This window comes from Melospiza georgiana, chromosome 1, assembly GCF_028018845.1.
Source record: "Melospiza georgiana isolate bMelGeo1 chromosome 1, bMelGeo1.pri, whole genome shotgun sequence".
NCBI lineage: Eukaryota > Metazoa > Chordata > Aves > Passeriformes > Passerellidae > Melospiza > Melospiza georgiana.
In genome coordinates, this window is record NC_080430.1 from 83,247,006 (window position 1) to 83,265,597 (window position 18,592).

An 18,592-nucleotide genomic window follows, 5' to 3' on the forward strand; every position below is an offset into this window, starting at 1 on the left:
GGGGTTCTACTTTGTTGGATTCCCTGTGGCTCAGTGAAACACCATAGATTCCTAAACTGACCAGTTTAGGAATTGAAGTGTGCATTGCAATGTGCAGACAGGACATTTTAATGTGAGGCTTACAACCATGGCTGCTCCCTGAAGAAGAAATCTCACATTTCAAAAACAATCCATGTTTTTGCATGATGTATCTTGTTCCCTAGTTTTTCTGTCAGTTTTATGACACAATTTTCCATGTCTCATCAGCTCAAGATTGTATCCTCATCAGCACCCATCCTCCATTTGTGGCCAGCAGTAAGGAATTTCCCTCCATGCTAAACATCCTGGCAACCTGTGCATAAGGGGATTTCTGAGCTAGAAATTTCTAATGCCACTCCTGCAACTGTGTCAAATGGCCACTGGTGGACCAAGAGTATGTTGGAACTTTCTTGAGCTGCTGAGCTCTAGCTCATCTTGTGACTGTGACTTCCATGGTTTAATTATGCCTCATAATTAAAGAGGGAGAAAGGCTTGTGATCATTAGTTTGAACCCAGCTGCCTCATATCTTCATCAGGTACTGCTATTAGAAAACCAAACATGAGTATGTCCCTTTTCACCTTTTCAGTGCTACAGATAAAGACTGCATATCATTTAAATGGGGAGAAAAAATGTAATTTAAGGAAGTCATAATTTTACTAATGACAGTCTTTCCAATTAAATATACCATCACAGAAATATTTATTGTGGTGTCTCTCATGTAAAGATAGTCAACAGTACTAATGACCTGTATTTCTCTTAATGGGATTGTTAATGTGTTCCTACTTTATACGCTCCTAATGGCCCTACATCTTTCTTATGGGGAGTTCCTCAGAGAATTCTGACCTGAAACTGCTGATTAACTGTTGATTCCTGTGTGACACCACCTATCTGTAATGTATAAATGCAGGTGTTTCCTGGGTGATACAGCTGTCATAACACATATTTTCCAGGAGAAGAATGCAGAAGTCTGGAAGTGTATTGTGCCTTAATTTGCCCCAGCGTCAAACACTGATCACTCCACATTAATGGTGTTCCATTAGTGTTAGAAGGTTTGTTAATGTGGGAGAGGACGATCAGGACATCTATTTAGAGAACAGCAGTCATTCATAAATTCTGGAACGGCATGTGAACTGCAATACTAACACTGTGACTAAGCAAAAAGAAAAAAAACAAACTGACATGCAGTATTTTTGTGAAATTAAAAGGTAGACAGCTACTGAACCATATTATCATATTTTTTTAATGTTATAAATGTGTATTTTATATATGTGTATTTTCAATATATGTATAAAATATATAACATATTTTATGGTTCCTACAAGTACAGCCAAATATTCATGATAAAACTGTAAGTCTCTGAGTAGGAGTTGGAAATGTGAGATCTGAAAGAGGTGAGTGTTTACATTGTGAAGTGAAGCCAAACGCATGTACAGAGATTGTGGATGTATTGAATTAAGTTATGACTTCCAAGTGAAAAATCAGCATGGATTGCCTATCAAGGAACATGAAACAACAGGAAATCAAAAGGAGTTCTGTTTCCAAACTTTAACCTTAATATTAAGGTAAAGTGGAATAGTCTTACATATAAATAATTATCTCCACATGACTAAGAAAGTGGAAATGTGGTTAAACAGCTCTAGTGGAGAGAAGGTTCTGCAAGCATTGCTGCCATTTTTGTTTTCTGTGAATGATGAAAACTCACAATTGTTCTCTCATTTATTTGACTGCTGGCCTCAAAAGCTGATATGGAATACCTCTTGTCCTTGTGTGCTATAATTTGTGGCACACAAGTGGGAAGAGCCAAAAAATGTAAAAAGGGTTGGGTTTTGAGCTTTGCTCTGGAACTCTTGGATGGGCTTCTTTAAATTTGTTTAACTTTATTTTAGGGATTGTAAACAAAGAGCACTAAGGAAGTAACATAAAATATGAGCAAGCACCTTATATATGAGGATTAAACTGTAAAACAAAAGTGTGTTAGACTAGCGTGCATTTAGTCTACTTCATAGATGTACCTCTGAGGAAACAGGGAATTTTGGGTTGCTAATATATTTAGCTAAAGGTCTTTACAAAATAATCCTAATAATCTCTTAAAAAGAAAATCAGGAGAATGGGAAGGATACAAGGGTCAGCCAGAAACTAAAAAGAAAAAAAAACAGCATAAAGTATCCTGTGGTAGGATAAAAATGTCTCTGTTTTAAACACTTATTAAATGGAGGTACAGCAATCTAGAAAGTTATTACTTTCTTACATGCTGCTCATTTTCACTGTGAAGAGAAAATATTTCTTTTCATTTCTGAAGAGAAATGAAATTTCATTTCTTCATTTCTGAAGAGAAAATATTTCAAAGGTGTATAACCTTTGTCTAGTATAGAGCTTTGAAATGACATTTCCACTTTACCCTTATCCTGCTGATGACTTTAAATATGCCTTTTACCCATGGATAAATAGTCTCAGGAATTAATTGTGCCAACGTAGTGTTCAAAAGTGCATTGACCCCAACCTTTAAAAACAAAGGAACATCTTAAAAAAAAAAAAATCCTAGGTGGATTGTTCAGCTAAATCAACATGTTTTGGAAACATGAAAGAAAAATCCCTCCGGGGTGAATACCATTTCGTGCAAGTTCAAAGGAAGGCTTGGTGCCCAGGGATGGCAGCACACCCCGCCCACGGTGCAGTGAAAGGAACAGCTTTAAAAAGAGCGGCCCTCGTCACTGGGCCGGGCACAGAGATAAAGGCAGGGAGTTATGTAACTCTCTGTTAAAGAGCCCGATCCTGCGCTCTCCCCTTTCCTTTCGGGAATTAGAGCTTTGTTTGGGGATCCATTTGAGCCACAGCCATCCACGCCGAGCTCCTGCATCCTGCTTTACAGCCCCGCACATCTGCAGCGCTACAGGTACGTGCGGGTTTCTGCGGGTTTTGTTTAAAGTCGTGGCTTTTTTTCCCCCTCAGAAACGCAGAACAAGCGCTTGCGAGGTGTGACTCAGCATGCTCGGGAGACTTTCATTTTATTTGCTGGCAGAGTGCCGGCTCATTTAAATGCAATTGGGGGTCACTTTCTTCCATTTCTTTATTTCCCCCCCGCCTTTTTTTTTTTTTCTTTTTGAGATGATGGTTCAGAAACCTGTTATTTTCTCCCCAGAGGTGGGGAAGACCTCTGAGGAGGAAGACTCAGGAGAGTGTGTTTAAAGTGATGGTGCCACACAGCAATATCTTTACATTTGTAGATTCCAGTATCTGAAAATCAATTCTGGTTTGCTCTTCCAGTAAATTCTCAAGTGCTTGCAGGTGGAAATGGTGGCACACCAAGGCTGTGGGTTTTCAGATCCTCCTAAAATAATAGCTTTGATAAATGTAAGAGGGGGAAATTAATTTTTAAGCAATGTTTCCATAGCATCTTAGGAATGCGAAAAGATGCTGTTTGTATGTACTGCAGTAGATGCAGAAACACTGAAGTGTCTTGCCTATGTTACAGAGCTTGCAAGTGTATATGGTTTATAAACCATACCAACCAATGCTATCCCTCACAGTCTTGCATCTAGAGATGTTTTCATCAGTGAATATATCTACATCTTTAAATATCTCATGTTCTATGTGTTGTTTTACATTTTATCAGATAGTATGAAATGTTTTCAATTAAAGCTTTTGAGGTTATACTGGTAAGGGCATTGTATTTGTGTTTCTGGAGTTCTGAAGTATATGTTTCTTTAATATTTAATCTCTGGTATTCTTATATTTTCTGGTTTAGTCTAACCTAAAGGAAATAGTTTGTGAATGGAAAATTAATTATGAACTTATTATATATTTGCACCGTCTTTTGCCTTATATGCTCATTTATTCATTAATTTTTTCCTGGTAAACATATTTTAATTAGAAGTCCTGTATGTGAGACCACAACCTGTAGAGAAAAAAGGGCACTTATTGGTGTGGCTTATTTAAAAAAGAAAAGGTAGAATACTTGTGTAGACATGTGCCCAGAGATAATACAGCTTTCAAATATGACACAGCTTGTCCTCAACTGATCTGAACAGATCTGCAAAAATGAAATCTCCTGGTATCTGCAATCTAGCTCTGGTGATACTGCTTGGGAGATTCTAAACTTTAAAGTCTGCAAATCCAGAATATATTGGCCTCTAGTATTCTGTCCAAATTTTCTGGCTGCCAAGTTGTGTGTTGGCTTTCCTAAAGCTGTCCCTTTACTGCCACAAATCTTTAAGTCCCACTTGTCCAGGGACAGTTCAGTAATCTGCTTTTTACTGTTTCTCTCTATTTTTGACAGAGTCAGGTTTGAAGATCCTTGTTTCTTTGCTAGCAAAGTTTCTATGGCAATACATGTTTTATCTGTAGAGAGCTTGGGTAAATCTTTATCTAAATTCTTTCCATGTTCTTGAATCATTTGTAGATGCTCTGTGAATATTCAAAGGAGTTATTCAGGTCTGTTCACTCAGTTGGTTAACCTAAGCTTGATAGCAGAAAATCATTAACTTGAGTCCAAGGAGCTGCCTACAGGTGTGTTAGATTCTGCTGGTACTTTTTGACCTTTGTGAATTACTTGTTTATTTTCATTTAAGCAATAGTTTGAAAAAAAATTAACCATACCCTACTCCTCTTACCTTCTTGATAAAGATTTGGCTCAACTTTACAAATTTGGTTCTTCATGTTCAGTGCTGGTTTGTTTTTTTTTTTTTTTTTTTGCATCTTTCCCAAGTATCCTTCTTCAAAAGTTTGCAACACCTGAGGCTAAAGCTGTTTTGAAAAAGGATTTATTGACATGGAAAATTTCAGCTGTGTTTAATTTTAAGTCCCTGGATGAAAATATAATGCTTAATCTATGTGTTGTTATATCTTTCTATGCACTAGCTGTCAGTTTTTTCTTTCAAAATGCTGACACTTGTACTGGGCCTTTACTGTCTACTAAAGAAAGCTATGCATTCCTGACAGGAAATACACATGATGAAGAGTGGAAGGACTGGCTTCATCCCTATGTAAATAGTTTGTGATGGTTGCCTTGGTGCTTGCTCATAACTTTATTTTGATTTGCTACTCACTGTAGGGCATGGAAATCCTAGCATGTACCAGGTCCCTGCTGAAGACTTCATAACATAAGAAACTCTAACAATAAACTTATTATGTTAAATAACCCAATGGGCTTTTTGAGTAATGCTTCATTTTAGATCAAACAGTAATGAGCATGTTCACTCTATTACTGTAATGATTAAAAAATTCAATAGTTGATGATACTGCTGACATTTTTCAGTGTGGCATGCTTTGGTATTCACTACTGAATGTTTTTTTTTTTTTTTTCCTTAGTATCACCCATGGCAAATGAATCGAGGCCCTGCCCCTGTGACATTGGGGACAAGTTTGACTATGGAGGCCGTGGGCAGGAGGTGCAAGTTGGGCACATCAAGGCGTACATCTGCAAACCTTCTGCCAGCACCGACAAAGCTGTCATTGTGATTCATGATATATTTGGGTGGCAACTCCCAAACACCAGATACATAGCTGATATGCTAACAACTAATGGATACATGTAAGAAATATTACTGCTTTCAAAGTGTCTTTTTAATAAGAAAGTTTGTTGAACCAGCTGTTCCCTTCTTTCATGTAAATGATACAAACACAAATAATTTCACAGTCTTTCTTTACCCCTTTCTCCAAGGAGCTTTCTGGTAAAACAGTGAAAGGAGTCTAAAATAATTGAGTAGTCTTACCATAATGAGTTAGTAGGTAAGCACAGAAGAACAGGGGAGAAACATAAAATTTTCTTATTCTGCATCTTTCATCCTCTATGAGCCTCTAGCAGCCTGCTTCCTCCCTTTGTGCAACTTGGCTGTTATGGTAAAAATTCCAAAGATGCTGAAGAGCTTTTCTAGGAAGGAAAAGTGTACTAGCTTGTGCCAAATAGAGAAACAAATTCTCAAATATGTGAAAAGCATATTGAGTATCCTCTTTCCTGTATTACTGGGTTAGTGTTCCTTCCAGGCAAAACCGTGTAAATTGTAGTTTCTTTGGTTTGGTTTTGAATTTCTTTTTTAAGTTGGTAGGAAACCACCAAGGATTTTCAGTTACAGTTAACTATCGAGTTAAGTAATGAATTTTAACAGGGTAAAATGTAACTGGAAATTATACTAAGTCTCCTTATTAGATGTAGAAAATTATTGAGGGTTGCTGATATAATGCTTTGGTGTGGGTTAAGTGCTATGTATTCAGCAAAAGAATTTGTTGTGTAGTACATATGGCCTTCCCTTTAATCCCTTTCCAGTATTATTTCATGGACATAAAATATTCTCATTTTTCTTGCAGAGCCATCTGCCCAGACTTTTTTGTGGGACAAGAAGCTTGGAAACCTTCTAATGACTGGGCAACTTTCAATGACTGGGTGAAAACACGAGAAGCCGGCAAAATAGACAAGTACAGCCATTGTTCCTCGTCCACCGAGGGGACATCCCTATTTCATAGGAATTTTTGCCTCAGTGAAAATGTAAAATTAGATCCTAAATTATTAGTGGGTTAAATATAGCTGAATGTCCACAAATAGAATGTTCATGCAGCTCATGGGACAAGCTCACGGTCATGTGAGTGGTGCTTTACAGATAAAAGTAGACATTTGAAGCATAAAAGTTCCCAGTGTTTGTCTGTGCAGAAAGTAGAAGCAAAATGAATGAATGAAAAGGAAAGAGCCAGCAAAGGCTAGAAAATGCAGCTCACTCTGCCACTTGGATCCCTCAGGAAGGCACAAACTCCATGGATTTTAGATAGGGTGCAAATGCAAGCACTGTGTAACGAGGGAACATTTCTTCTGCTCTCCATCAGATCACAGGTAGTTCAAAGCATACTGCTTTCCCACTTTTCTGTATTTTTCCCATTTTTATCTGACACATAGCTTGATTGCATAAAGTACCTGCTGATTTAGAAAAAACAATTGGAAATTTGCTTCCACAATTTTTTAAAATATTTGTCATCCTTGTGAGAGATGCTTTGCATATAAGTCACATTTGTGATAACAGGATGCTCTTGACTGGCTGTGGGTCTCAAACTTTATTTGTGTTCCCTTACATAATAACTGCTGCTATTTGTGAAATTAATTGGACTGCTGTTCATAAAATCATGTGATGTCCTAGTAACAATGATCTAGGAAGACTGATTTTCTCCTTTGTCTTCTCCCCTGGAGTTTGTCTTGTATTTTAGAAATTAGTAATAGTGAAGTGGTGTTGTGGGTTGACCCCAACCAGCAGCCACCAACCTGGACTCAGTTGCTCCCACAAGAGGAACAGGGGTGAGAATAAGGGAAACAAAGCAAGAAAACTCATGGGTTGAGATAAAGACAATTTGATAAGTAAAGGAAAGAGAAAAACCAGGAGTGATGCAAAGACAGTCACTTTGTCCCAGAAGCAGACTGATGCCCGCCCAAACTTTGAGCAGCAGCCACCAAAGAGAAAGAGGCTAGAGCCTTAACTCACTTTCATTTGCATGTCTCAGAGAAGTTGATGTCGTCCTCAAGTATCTAAAGGACCAGTGTGGTGCGAAGAGGATTGGTGTCATTGGGTTTTGCTGGGGTGGAGCAGCAGTGCAACATCTGATGCTGAAAAATCCCCATTTAAAGACCGGAGTGTCCCTTTATGGTGAGCCTGAAATACCTGCTGCATTCTGAGCAGAATAGCAGTGCAGGAAGCAATTCTTTAGGGCTATTGCTGTAACGAAGTTCAGTGTGACTTCCAGTGGAACAAGGTGATTTTATTATAAATAATCTATAAGTGATTTGATTTTGCACACTCGCATTTTTACACTTAAGTGTACCCAGCATGATCTATGAATTTAAAGAGTGGCATTTTATCTGTGAAAATTGTGCCAAATGCCATGGCCTCACTCATTTTGTGGTGATGACAAAAGGGCTTCTAGGCACATCTTTGCATCTTTTAGACAGTGGTCCCTCATTACTAATAGGACCCATTTTTCACTCTCTGTTTTAACCCTGTAGTCTCACACATTACTCAGTGCATTTATACTGCCTTTGATATTTTTCTTTTTAACCTCTGTACATCCACAGAACCCAGACCAACTTATTGGTTATTATTTATTACAAATTAGAGGTGAAAGCAAATTGAAGATATTTTTCCAGAAAGATTATTGAGATTGTTTTGCTGCACTGATATGTTGATCAACTGAGCCCATTCAGCACTGTTACTTGCTAATATTTTACTTTTTTGTTGTAATAATGTCAGGAATTAAAAGAGTAGCCAGTGTGGCAGCTGGTTAGTTCTACTGTAACTTTTATTCAAATACATTTGAATAGTCAAAATTACAATGTCAATTTGTCATGAAATCATATCAGTGTAAATATATGTACACTGAAATTGTAACCATGTATGAGGAATGATCAGTATTAACAATTATCTTAAAAATGGTCTTCCCAAGCCAGAGGGGAGCAGTTCCAATGTGTCTATCTCTCACAGAGCCCTCTGTGACAGTGGTCAGAAGCAGTTGCTGAAAGCAACCCACAAAAATAGGGCAGATGTAACAATTCTTTCCTGATTTTTTCCCGCAGAACTGGTCTCTGGTCTTTCTTTTTCCCACAACTGATGTTATCTCTAATGACATTGCAAGCATTTCACAACAAAAGGGACTTTAAAGCAAAGTGTGTTAAATTCCACTACAAACTAATCAGCTGTAACTGATGAAAATGTCCTGAAGTCTCACTGTATAGATTTTGTAGTGTTTTAGCTACTTTAGGTAGCATAACTTCTTGTATGTATGTTTTCTTCTTCCTTAGGAGTGATCAGCCGTTTTGAGGACAAGCAGAGTCTGCTGCATCCCACCTTTTTCATTTTTGGTGAGAAGGATAACATTGTTCCATTGGAGCAGGTGAGTTTCCCGTCACAGATATTTGTCTTTTTAATGCTTTTTGTGCGTGCTTTGTAATTTGGTTTTAATGAGCACAGAGTAGAAAACTAATTTGTACTTTTCTTTCTCTTTCACTAACTCTTGTAATACTTCTACACAAATTGTTGTTGTTTATCCCCAAATCAAAAAGTTTTACCATGACATTAAAAGCATTTTCTGTTCCTGTTTGGAAATTTGGGTGATTTTCATCAGTTCCTAGGAAAAGAGCTCATGGTTATCCAAAGAAAGTTTTCTGACAAGTTTAAGATAGGAGACTCTTTTTAGTGATAGCAATTGTCCATAAAATCTGCCTGTTCCAATGGAATCACTTGTGGGAGAATTAAAAAGATCCTGTGGCTATCCTTTTCCTTTCCCCCCTGTCCTGCAGAGATTCTCCTTTCTGTCACTCTGTCAACAGTCTTTCTCTGGAGCCTGAGTGGAGAATGCTTGGAGAAAGGTTATTATCTGCCAAGGGGATCAAAGGGAAACATGTTTTTATTGAGTGATGTTGGCTTTAACTTTCCTAGCAAAAATTCCAGTCACTCTGAACTGCTGATTTTGTCTCTGCCCCTCCTCCCTCAACTTCTAATTCAAACTCTTGCCCCAATTTTTTAAATGTGTGGTCTATCAGCAGCAACTCATACTGTGTTCACTACATGATAACCTTCTCATGATGCTGAGCAGTAGGTTTTTTTACCTTTACAGGTGTTAATAGTAATCCATGTAATATTTTTTTACATTTTACTCAGTCACATGCTGGTATTTTACTGGGGAGAAAAAAAGCTTAGTTAAATAAAGCAAGTGCAGTAATAGAAATGCATTTAGGTATAAAATTAGTAGAAGAGAAAACAGTGGCAAGGATAAATTATGTCTGTCTTTCAGAGAAGTTAAAAATGAGGACAGCTTTGGGACTGTAAGTATAGAATGTGTTAACTTTGTACTCAGCCAACATAGAATGTTCTGTGTTACAGGTCACCTTGCTGGAGCAGAAGCTTAAACAAAACTGTAAAGTTGATTATGAAGTTAAAATTTACCCTGGACAGACACATGGGTTTGTGCATCGCAAAAGAGAAGATATCAATCCTCAAGATAAACCTTACATTGAGGAAGGAAGAAAGGATATGATCAACTGGCTGAATAAATATATTTAGGTTAAATTAATGTTGATAAATAAAATCAATTGTTGTACGAAATCAGAAAATAATAGACTATATTGCTTAAGATGTTCTTACAACCATAAAAATATTTTGTAAAACTCTTCTGCAATAACACTACTAATTTGCACTTACCTTCTAAATAGGGGCTTAGAAATGGTTTTTCAAATGTTGAAAGCTGTAAATGTAAAGAAGGTTTTTAACAGTGGTTTTGTATATCTTAAAATTATTAGAATTTTATATGGCATCTTTTCTGGCACCTGAGAGTTTAATTTTTTTTATATCAATGTCAACATGATTAAAAACCATTGAAACTCCTCCCACCCTTGAGAAGTTCTCTCCTTAAGGCTGTGTTAACCATTGTTTAACTGTGAGATTTTCAGCTCCAAGATTTTAGGGAAATAATTGTTTACCTAAAATAGATTAGGTACATTTTTAATATACATATTTATATTTATATCTATCTATCTATCTATTTATAGATATTATTGTTTAGTTCTGGGTTGTAAGACTGGGAGATTTTCTTGGAAACAGAATATCCTCTTCAGACTTCATGAAAAGAGAGCTAGAAAAGGGAAGGGGAAAGACAATGGAAATAAATGTATGTGAACAGAAAGGGAGCTGCAAAAAGTTGGGAACCATGACTAAAGTGAAGAGATTAGAAGAGATAATTTCACAATTATCTTGATGCAAATCCTTCATCAAATTGTTCCTTTATCACAGGTTTCTCTCTGCTGTGATTTAATTGGGTATTGTTATTGGTAAGGTACAGCCCATTCCTAGTGACTGGGGGAACATTACCCTGTTTCAGCTCCTTTGGACCCTCCCAGTGTAATTCCCAAAAACCATGTGGTGAGGTCTTGCCTGTATTTGTGATGCTGAAGGAATAGATGTGGCTGAAATATTGTACTGAACATTGCCCATTTTCCTCTCAGGGAAACATATATGTGTGAGCCCAGGAATATTCCTTTCAAGGAATATTGCCTTTCTAGTTGCAGCCCCTCCATGGTTTCCACTGCCCCACAACATTTTTTCTTTTTGAGTTTGCTGCTGCCAGCCATGCCTGACAGCTCCTTGAGGAAGTCACATTCCCTCTGGCTCTTTCCTAGCCGGGGGCCTAAGTAGTCTGTGGTGGAGTTGTAGCTGCATGTGTTTCTGAACTCCACGGTGTCTCTTTGGAGTCTCCCTCCATGTGGGTCCCACCTCAGATCCCAAATCCCCAGCAGTGCTTCAACCATCCCTCCATTCCAACCCCGTTCTTCACATCACTCCTTCCTTCCTGCAATGCACTCTGTGTGTCCCTTGAGAAAATAGTTCTCTCTGCAGCACACTGGTTGATATTAAAGAAAATCTCCTATCTTTCAAAAAGATTTCATGCAAACCTCTGAGGCAAAAATGCAAAATCTTCCTTTGCTCCTTGGTTCATGCCCTTGGTCAGTGATTATTGCTGTTCTGTGGTTTGGGCACTGCACATTGTGTTTTCATCTCCTTGCTCAATGATTTTCAGAGAGATGAGCCTTCAGTTTGTACTGGGTCCAGCCAGTGCAGGGAAAACCTCTTCAGGTCTGCAGGGCATTGTTGCCATCAGTCGTGCTGGAAGAAATAGTCCCTCCACGCTGGAGAAGTTCCATGATGCCTCCCCTGATCCTGCCCTTGTGCTCAATCTGCATATTCCCAGTGACTTATAGACAGAGGGAAGGGCCAGACAGTGACTTCTGTGCTTCCTGCCAGTCCTGTCATGGTTCTGTTCTTAGCAGGGAGAAGAGGAACACTTTTCCAGGAGAGAACTGCAGACACCTCCATGCACTGGCATGGGCACACCTGAGGTGTGTTCCTGCCCAGCTCTAGGGAGTGGGAACATAATGATGCACAAACCTGCCTAGAAGAAAGCAGTGTGGGTTTGTGGTTCAGGTAATCTGTAAAGTGTAAATTCAATTCCCAGCTCTGGATTCATGCCCAGTTTATCAGGGTTGCTATGAGAACAGAGAGAGATGATGAAACTAAACCTCTCCACAACGATTTTCTCATGTGGATTTTAAATGAAAGAGCCCTGGTTTCTCTGAAGGTAATGTCTTGGTTGGCAAACCTGTCCAGCTTGGATTTTTATGGGAATGTACAGATGTCTTAGGGAATAGGGTGAAGTGTTGCCAAATTTTCCCTGAGATGGGGAAAGACTGTAAAACTGAAGAGTATTTTGCCAAAATTCATTTTACTTGGAAAATTCAGAGTCTCTTGCTGTAGGACAGGTGTTACATTTTATTATATATTTGTTTTTATAGGAAAAAAAACCAAAACCAGGTGCATTAGAAAAGGTCATTGCCAGCAGGTCAAGAGAGATTATCCTGCCCCTCTTCTCAGCTGTAGTGAGGCCACATCTGGAATGCTGTGTCCAGTTCTGGGCTTCTCAGTATAAGAGAGACATGAAGCCCCTGAAATGAGTCCAGCAGAGGGCCACAAAGATGATAAGGGGACTGGAACATCTCTCTTGCAAGAAGAGGCTGGGACAACTGGGCTTGTTTAGCCTCAAGAGATGACTGAGAGGGGACCTCATCTGTGTCTGTAAGTTTCTACAGGGAAGGGTCAAGAGGACGGAGCCAGGCTCTTCTTGGTAGTGCCAAGCAATAGGACAAGAGGCAATGGGCAGAAAGTTCTGCATGGGAAGTTCCACCTGAATTTGAGGAAGAACTTCTTTACTGTGCAGGTTACCATGGACTGGAGCAGATTGCCCAGAGCAGCTGTGGAGTCTCCCTCACTGAAGGTATTCCAGAACTGTCTGGATGCAATCCTGTGCAATGAGCTCTAGGATGACTCTCCTTGAGCAAGAATGTTGGACCAGATGACTCACTGTGGTCTCTTCCAACCTTAGCAGTGATTTGTGATTCTGTAAAATACACTGTCTAAGATGAAAGACTTAGAAAACTCAATACTGGCACAAGCATTTTGGTAGCATCTGTTATCTTTAATCAGTTTAATATCACACTGGCTTAACTTCTACTCCAATTTGATTACTTTTTTTACATGCTGAATGGGAGCTTTTTTATGGGTTTCAGTTAAATATTTATGACAACAGTTTTTAATCCACAAAATGCCTCTTCAACTCTGTTCCTTTTTCTGCACTGCTGTCTGTCAAGTTCACATTTATTGTTGTTGTGGTTTGTTTGTTTGTTTGTTGTTGTTGTTTTTTTGTTGGTTTTTTTTTTTTTTTTACTGTAGTGCCGAAATCAGATAGCCACTGTTTTATCTTGTTAATTTTTCTCAGCTTCTTTGACTCCTAAATTGGAATGGGCTTTTCAAGGCCATAGTCAGCAAAGACAAAGAAAAGCCCTCCTGCTCCCCTCAACTCCCCCCTTCCCCCTCTCCCCTGGACATACATACATAGCAGTGCCAATATTCCCATAAAATAATGTGCACTCAGTCAGTATAAAAAAATGCCCTCCGCATTTTGTGTCCCTCTGTACAGCACCAACTGCACCAATGTGGGGAGCAGTTTTTCCTCAGCTGCAAACTCTGACTCCAAGGAACTCTGCTGCTTGGTCTTGAAAGGGCTTTTTTGTCTTATTTTTTCTTCAAAGCAGGCCCTAGGGAAGGAGCTGAATGATTGCTATGCTGGATTAGTGAGGCTTCAGGGTTAGAAGCCTGACCAGAATTTGAACTTGATGGAATTTGGAGAATTGATGGAAGATGTGATAGGGATGACTACTCCAGTAGATTCAGGTCCAGTCCATCTGAATGCCTTGTTGTAACTCATTTTGGCCACATTCACAGGCACACTAAGTTTGGTATTTAGGACTGGTTGTGATCAAACTGGACTCCCTGCCTCTAACTAATGAGAATTCAATGTGTTTTGCCACAGACCAGGAGTGGTAGCTTAGGCTCCAGAAAGGTGCACTGAAGACATAATTTTTTGAGGTAGGTTGTTTTGTCACAGGGACACAAAACAATCTAGTTTAATCTTATTTGAGGTACAAAAAATAAAGGTAGACCCACTGAAAGCACTTTAGTCAGAGCTCCTATAGGAAGAGCAATGGGAATTTGGTACCTACTTCCTCTTTATACCTTCAGAAACCTCCAGCACTCTTTACTTATTTTCTGGTTTCTAATGTTTGGCACTGAAGTTTATCAAAGCCCAGTGAATAACGGAATGCTAAATTTCAGAAAGTGAGGAATGGAATGGGCTAATGAAGCTCCAAAACAAAGTTCCTCTTTCAGACCATCTGTGGAGCAGATGGTGACACCTGTGGCAATGCATTTCCTTTCCTTCCTTCTTGCCACTGCTGTATTAAGAGCTTGTGAGGAAATTTCACATCTGGACTGATAGTTTGCCCAGAACTTCAGCAAAGCAATGCTAATGCTATTTGTTAGGGGGATTGCAAGTTATTCCAACTGCACTAATAAACTGTTCCTCAGTTTTACTTCCAGGTGTTGAGCTTATAGATTGTTGGCGATTTCTTTAAAGTTCTTTTTTTCCCCCAGAATCCTTAGAAAATTAAGAAAATTGCTAAGAAACTTTAGGTGGGTGGCTAAGCCAAAGTAAAAAACCTATGTCCTTCAGTAAAGAAAAAACTTTTATTTTTCCTCTGACTCCTTTGAGCAAAAAGCAGAAGGTAATTCTTAGGGATGGGTGTTTGCAAGAAGAAGGAGATGCAGGAGGAAGGGATAAGCTTGCCTATTGTTGTATATATTTGCAAGAACTGTAGTTTGCAGTGCTCTGTGATGCTGCTTTGGAGAGCAGTGAGCTGGGAAAGCTTTCCCTGTCAGTAGGACAGCAGTGGGGCAGCAGCTCAGGGTAGGTTAGCAGTGCAAGGTAGGTTGATCCTGTTGGATGGCTTGAATAGACTGAGAGCTTGTTATTGTCCTGCCCTTCCCCTGTTTTCCTCACCCAGCTGGTTTAGCTCCAAAATCACTCAGAATTTTTCTTTCTGAGACACAGATATACCCTGGGTGAGAATTAATGGGACACACACTCATTCATGTGTGTTATCTACTAAAGATGAAACCAACTTCTGGCTCCACAGGCAAGTAAAGTAGAGGTGGCCTCCTGCTCAGGGGTGCTCCTGATGTGTACAGGCTGTATATCACACCTGTGTTTTCAGATGTGATAACCAGAAGAAATGTTCTCTCTTTATAGTGGTGTATAACAAATAGTGCTAGAAAAGCTAAATAAATAAAATGGTGGAACATTCTTTGCTGATATAACTGTGAAATCACATAATTAAAATCCCTCTAAGCTGCAAAAATGGGAGTAACGATGTCCTGCAGCAACATTATTTGTTGCTGCTCCTTTCCAGCCCCCCCTTTGCTGATGGCTTTGCTGTGTAACACCAAGGCAGAGCGTAGCACTGCTGTGCCTGGCTGTCTCAAGACTGCTGCAAAAATACATGAACTCATTCTGCTCACAGCCCAAGCTGGGCTAAAGCTGCATAGCCTCGTCAGATGGGTGCTTTGCTTAAACAATCTTAACAGATTATATCAGCTTGGAATCACTATTCATAGCAAAGTGGGACTGGGCTTGTACTGCAGTGAATGGCAGCAGGGCTAGAGGGCATAAAGTTCTGTATTTTTTGACTCTGCAAAACACTGCTGAGGCCCAGACCTAACTCTCTGTCTGCATAACATCTCACTCTCACACATTTGTCACTTTTTGCAGATTAAATATTGTGAGCAGCTACCTATGGCTATCAAAGTGACTCCAGTGACTCCTTGTGGAGCAGCAGAGATCACAGAGCAAGAAGAGTTTTAGGATCTTCCCAGCAGGCCTGGGAAGAAGGAAGCAGGAGGAGTCTGACCAAACTGGAACAGACAAAAAGTGAAGAGTTATCTGGTGGGTAGAGGAGGGAGCACATAGTTGGCTGTGAAAAGGAAAAGTGTGGGAGGTAGGCACTGAAGAGAGTAGAGAGTGGTGTTGGTTGTTTAAAATCAGAGTTGTGGCAAAAGTAGAGCATTCCAGAACTTCAGCTCGAAGCAAAAGTGACACTGTGAACAGGAGACAAGGAGACCTGAGACTGACCCTTGAAGATCACTAGTCCATGCTCATCCTGCCTGCTGGTTTTCTTTACTAAGAATCTGTTGAATAAGTCTCTGTGAGGACAGCCAGATGGAAATTAGGCAAATAAAAGGTGGTATAGAAAAGAAAATAGAAAAGCAAAAGGGAGAGGTTAGGCAGGAAATGCAGATACGGGATCCTCAGATGGGGAAAAACACTGGCAGTTATCGTGCCTCCTGAAAGTCACAGGTATCCCATGCCTCTGCTCCACTTTCCTGACTTAATGAACCAGGAATCAGCCCTGACTGAGCACTATGTAATGTTAGCAGAGATGTCTCCATTAAAGAGGAGCAAAAATTCAGCTGTACTAAGTGGAGGTAGAGCCTCCCTGAGGAGGGAGACAAAGGGAGATCTGCTTCAAAGGAGAGGCAGTGAGTCAGCACTGGAGAGGCAAAGCAGGGCATATTTCTATTGCTGGGTGCCTAAGAGATTTGAGGAGATAAACACTTCTTACTGTCACTAAGCCTTTCTCCATCACATTGTGAGCAATGGCACTGTAGGAGACAGGTGGCCTTCTGTTGCTTCATGGCTGTTGCTGGGTGATTTGTAGATCGTATGCCAAAGTTCAAAGTTAAATTCCCAGGAATTTCTCAACTCAAGATAATGCCAGGAAGCAAAATTGGTGAGATGATGGAAGTTACTCCTCAGTAAGACAAAAGCTTCTAGGGGAAAAATTGCCACCTGGAGTTTTTCTCACCCACCCCTTTCCCTTGCTGGGCCCTAGTTTCATTGCCTCTCCAAATGTACTTTTGCTGCTGGGCTGATGCCAGGTGGTGCATGCAAAGGGGGCTGAAGAGAAATGTGTCAGGGTGTTTTGGTAGAAAGTCAAGGTAAGCAATTCAAAGGAAGAGGTAAATCAGAAATTAATAAGGAGGTACAGTTAATTATTTCTTTCCCCCATGTAAATTAGGGAATGATGAGTCTGAAGTCAGGAAAAGAGCTGGAAGAGAAAGGAAAAGAAAGATGTCTCTATTGGTTCATGCTACACCAGTAAGAGGGAGGTGGGGAGGGCTTGGCAGCTCCCTGCAGGCTGATGGGGTGGAGAAGGTGCCATTCCAAGCCTTATTGCTTTCCAGCTGGCTCAGATTGATGGTGTTTGCTATTCCCATGATATCTCTGATAGCATCTGTCTGATGTACTAATGACAAGATGCTTCATTCACCACTCAAAAGAGGGATTAGGGCTCAAATTGCCATTCTAGCTTGTCACTCACCAAGGAATTAAAATCTTCTTTGAATGTGGAATTTACTGACCCCGTGGGAGAGCCTAAGACTAAGGAAATGATGCTTTAAACATGAGATCACTGAAATAAAATAACTCATTAGCTGGTGAGTGTTCATCTTTCCAAGCTGTGGTGGAAAGCCACTGGACAACCTTACACAGGCAGCACTCTCATGGATCAACCAGTTCATCGCAAATACCCCAGACATTTCCTCCTCTGAAGAAATAGCAGAGTATAGTGCAGGAACACCAAGAGATGGTTTTTAAGGAGTTTGTGTGGTTTTTATAGAAGAGGTTTGATCTGTGTCTTTCCTAATGAAGCAAATTATCTACTTCTTGTCCTGATTTGTCACTGACAGCTGGCCATTGGTCACAAATCTAAATCAGGAGCTGTGAAGAAAATCACTTTGAATTTTACCTGAACAGAAGACTGCTGCTGATAGTGATGCCTTAAATGAATTTATATAGATGTGCCCACATGGGAAGACAAGTGTCCTGTAGTACAAGCCTGAGATCTCTGCTAGCTCAGCTGTGCTATGAGGTCTTACAGTAGAAGTGAGCTGGTACTGAACTAAATGTGCACAGTGGGGAGAGCAGCAGCATCTCAGGAAACCAGATGGTTGGGCAATGATACACAGTCACTCTAGGTGCTCTGGGCTCCTCCAGGAATTACTGACATCCATGGTTTTAGAAAGTCTGAGGACACTGCCCTCCTGCTCCCCTCCCTGCTCTTCCCCCAACCCCTGGACATCCCCTCCCCCCCTCCAGTTTTTGAAAACATGTCTTTAGAATTGTCCAGGAAATAAGATCCTTTAAGAAGTTAACAGTGAAATCCAGGTCTTACTAATTTGCATTGATTGTGGGGTTTTTTGGTTGGTTTTGTTTGATTTTGTTTTTATGGGTTGGGGTTTTTTGCTATGCTAGGTCTAGCTTCTCTTCATACTGCACATAATTTTATTGGAATAATTCTGAACTTATCTCCTTTGGAATATAAATACAATTTGAGCCAAAATACACTGCAAGTTGAAGCAATTGTGTTGTAGTTGGTGGAATTGCAATGGATTGATGGACAAGATATGACTCAAGGTCAAAAGCCCTTTTGGGGTTTTTTTGGGGCTTCTTCCATCTCTGGAACAATCCTTGCTAACATTTCCACACCAGTGGCTCTCTCTAGCTCTCTGATGATGGAAGGCTGTCAGCCTCCCTTGAGAGAAACCTGTTTCCATGTGATCTACGAGGCTGATGAAATCTGTTTGGAAGACTTAAACTCTTTGG

At 39.9% G+C, this 18,592-nt stretch overlaps 1 protein-coding gene across 2 annotated transcripts in view; it reads left to right on the top strand.

The window, feature by feature from the left end:
* Positions 1-2,730: 2,730 nt before the first annotated feature.
* Positions 2,731-18,592, top strand: part of LOC131087948 (carboxymethylenebutenolidase homolog) — a 33,085-nt gene continuing 17,223 nt past the window's right edge. The window contains exons 1-6 of one of the 2 annotated variants that reach the window (XM_058031683.1): positions 2,743-2,912; positions 5,327-5,549; positions 6,323-6,430; positions 7,499-7,641; positions 8,790-8,881; positions 9,871-10,376. In XM_058031683.1, coding sequence (XP_057887666.1) covers positions 5,335-5,549; positions 6,323-6,430; positions 7,499-7,641; positions 8,790-8,881; positions 9,871-10,050 — 738 coding nt within the window. In that variant the 5' untranslated portion in view covers positions 2,743-2,912; positions 5,327-5,334 and the 3' untranslated portion in view covers positions 10,051-10,376. Of the gene's footprint in view, positions 2,913-5,326; positions 5,550-6,322; positions 6,431-7,498; positions 7,642-8,789; positions 8,882-9,870; positions 10,377-18,592 lie in introns of those variants that run through there. The other variant, XM_058031673.1, reaches the window with a different exon arrangement.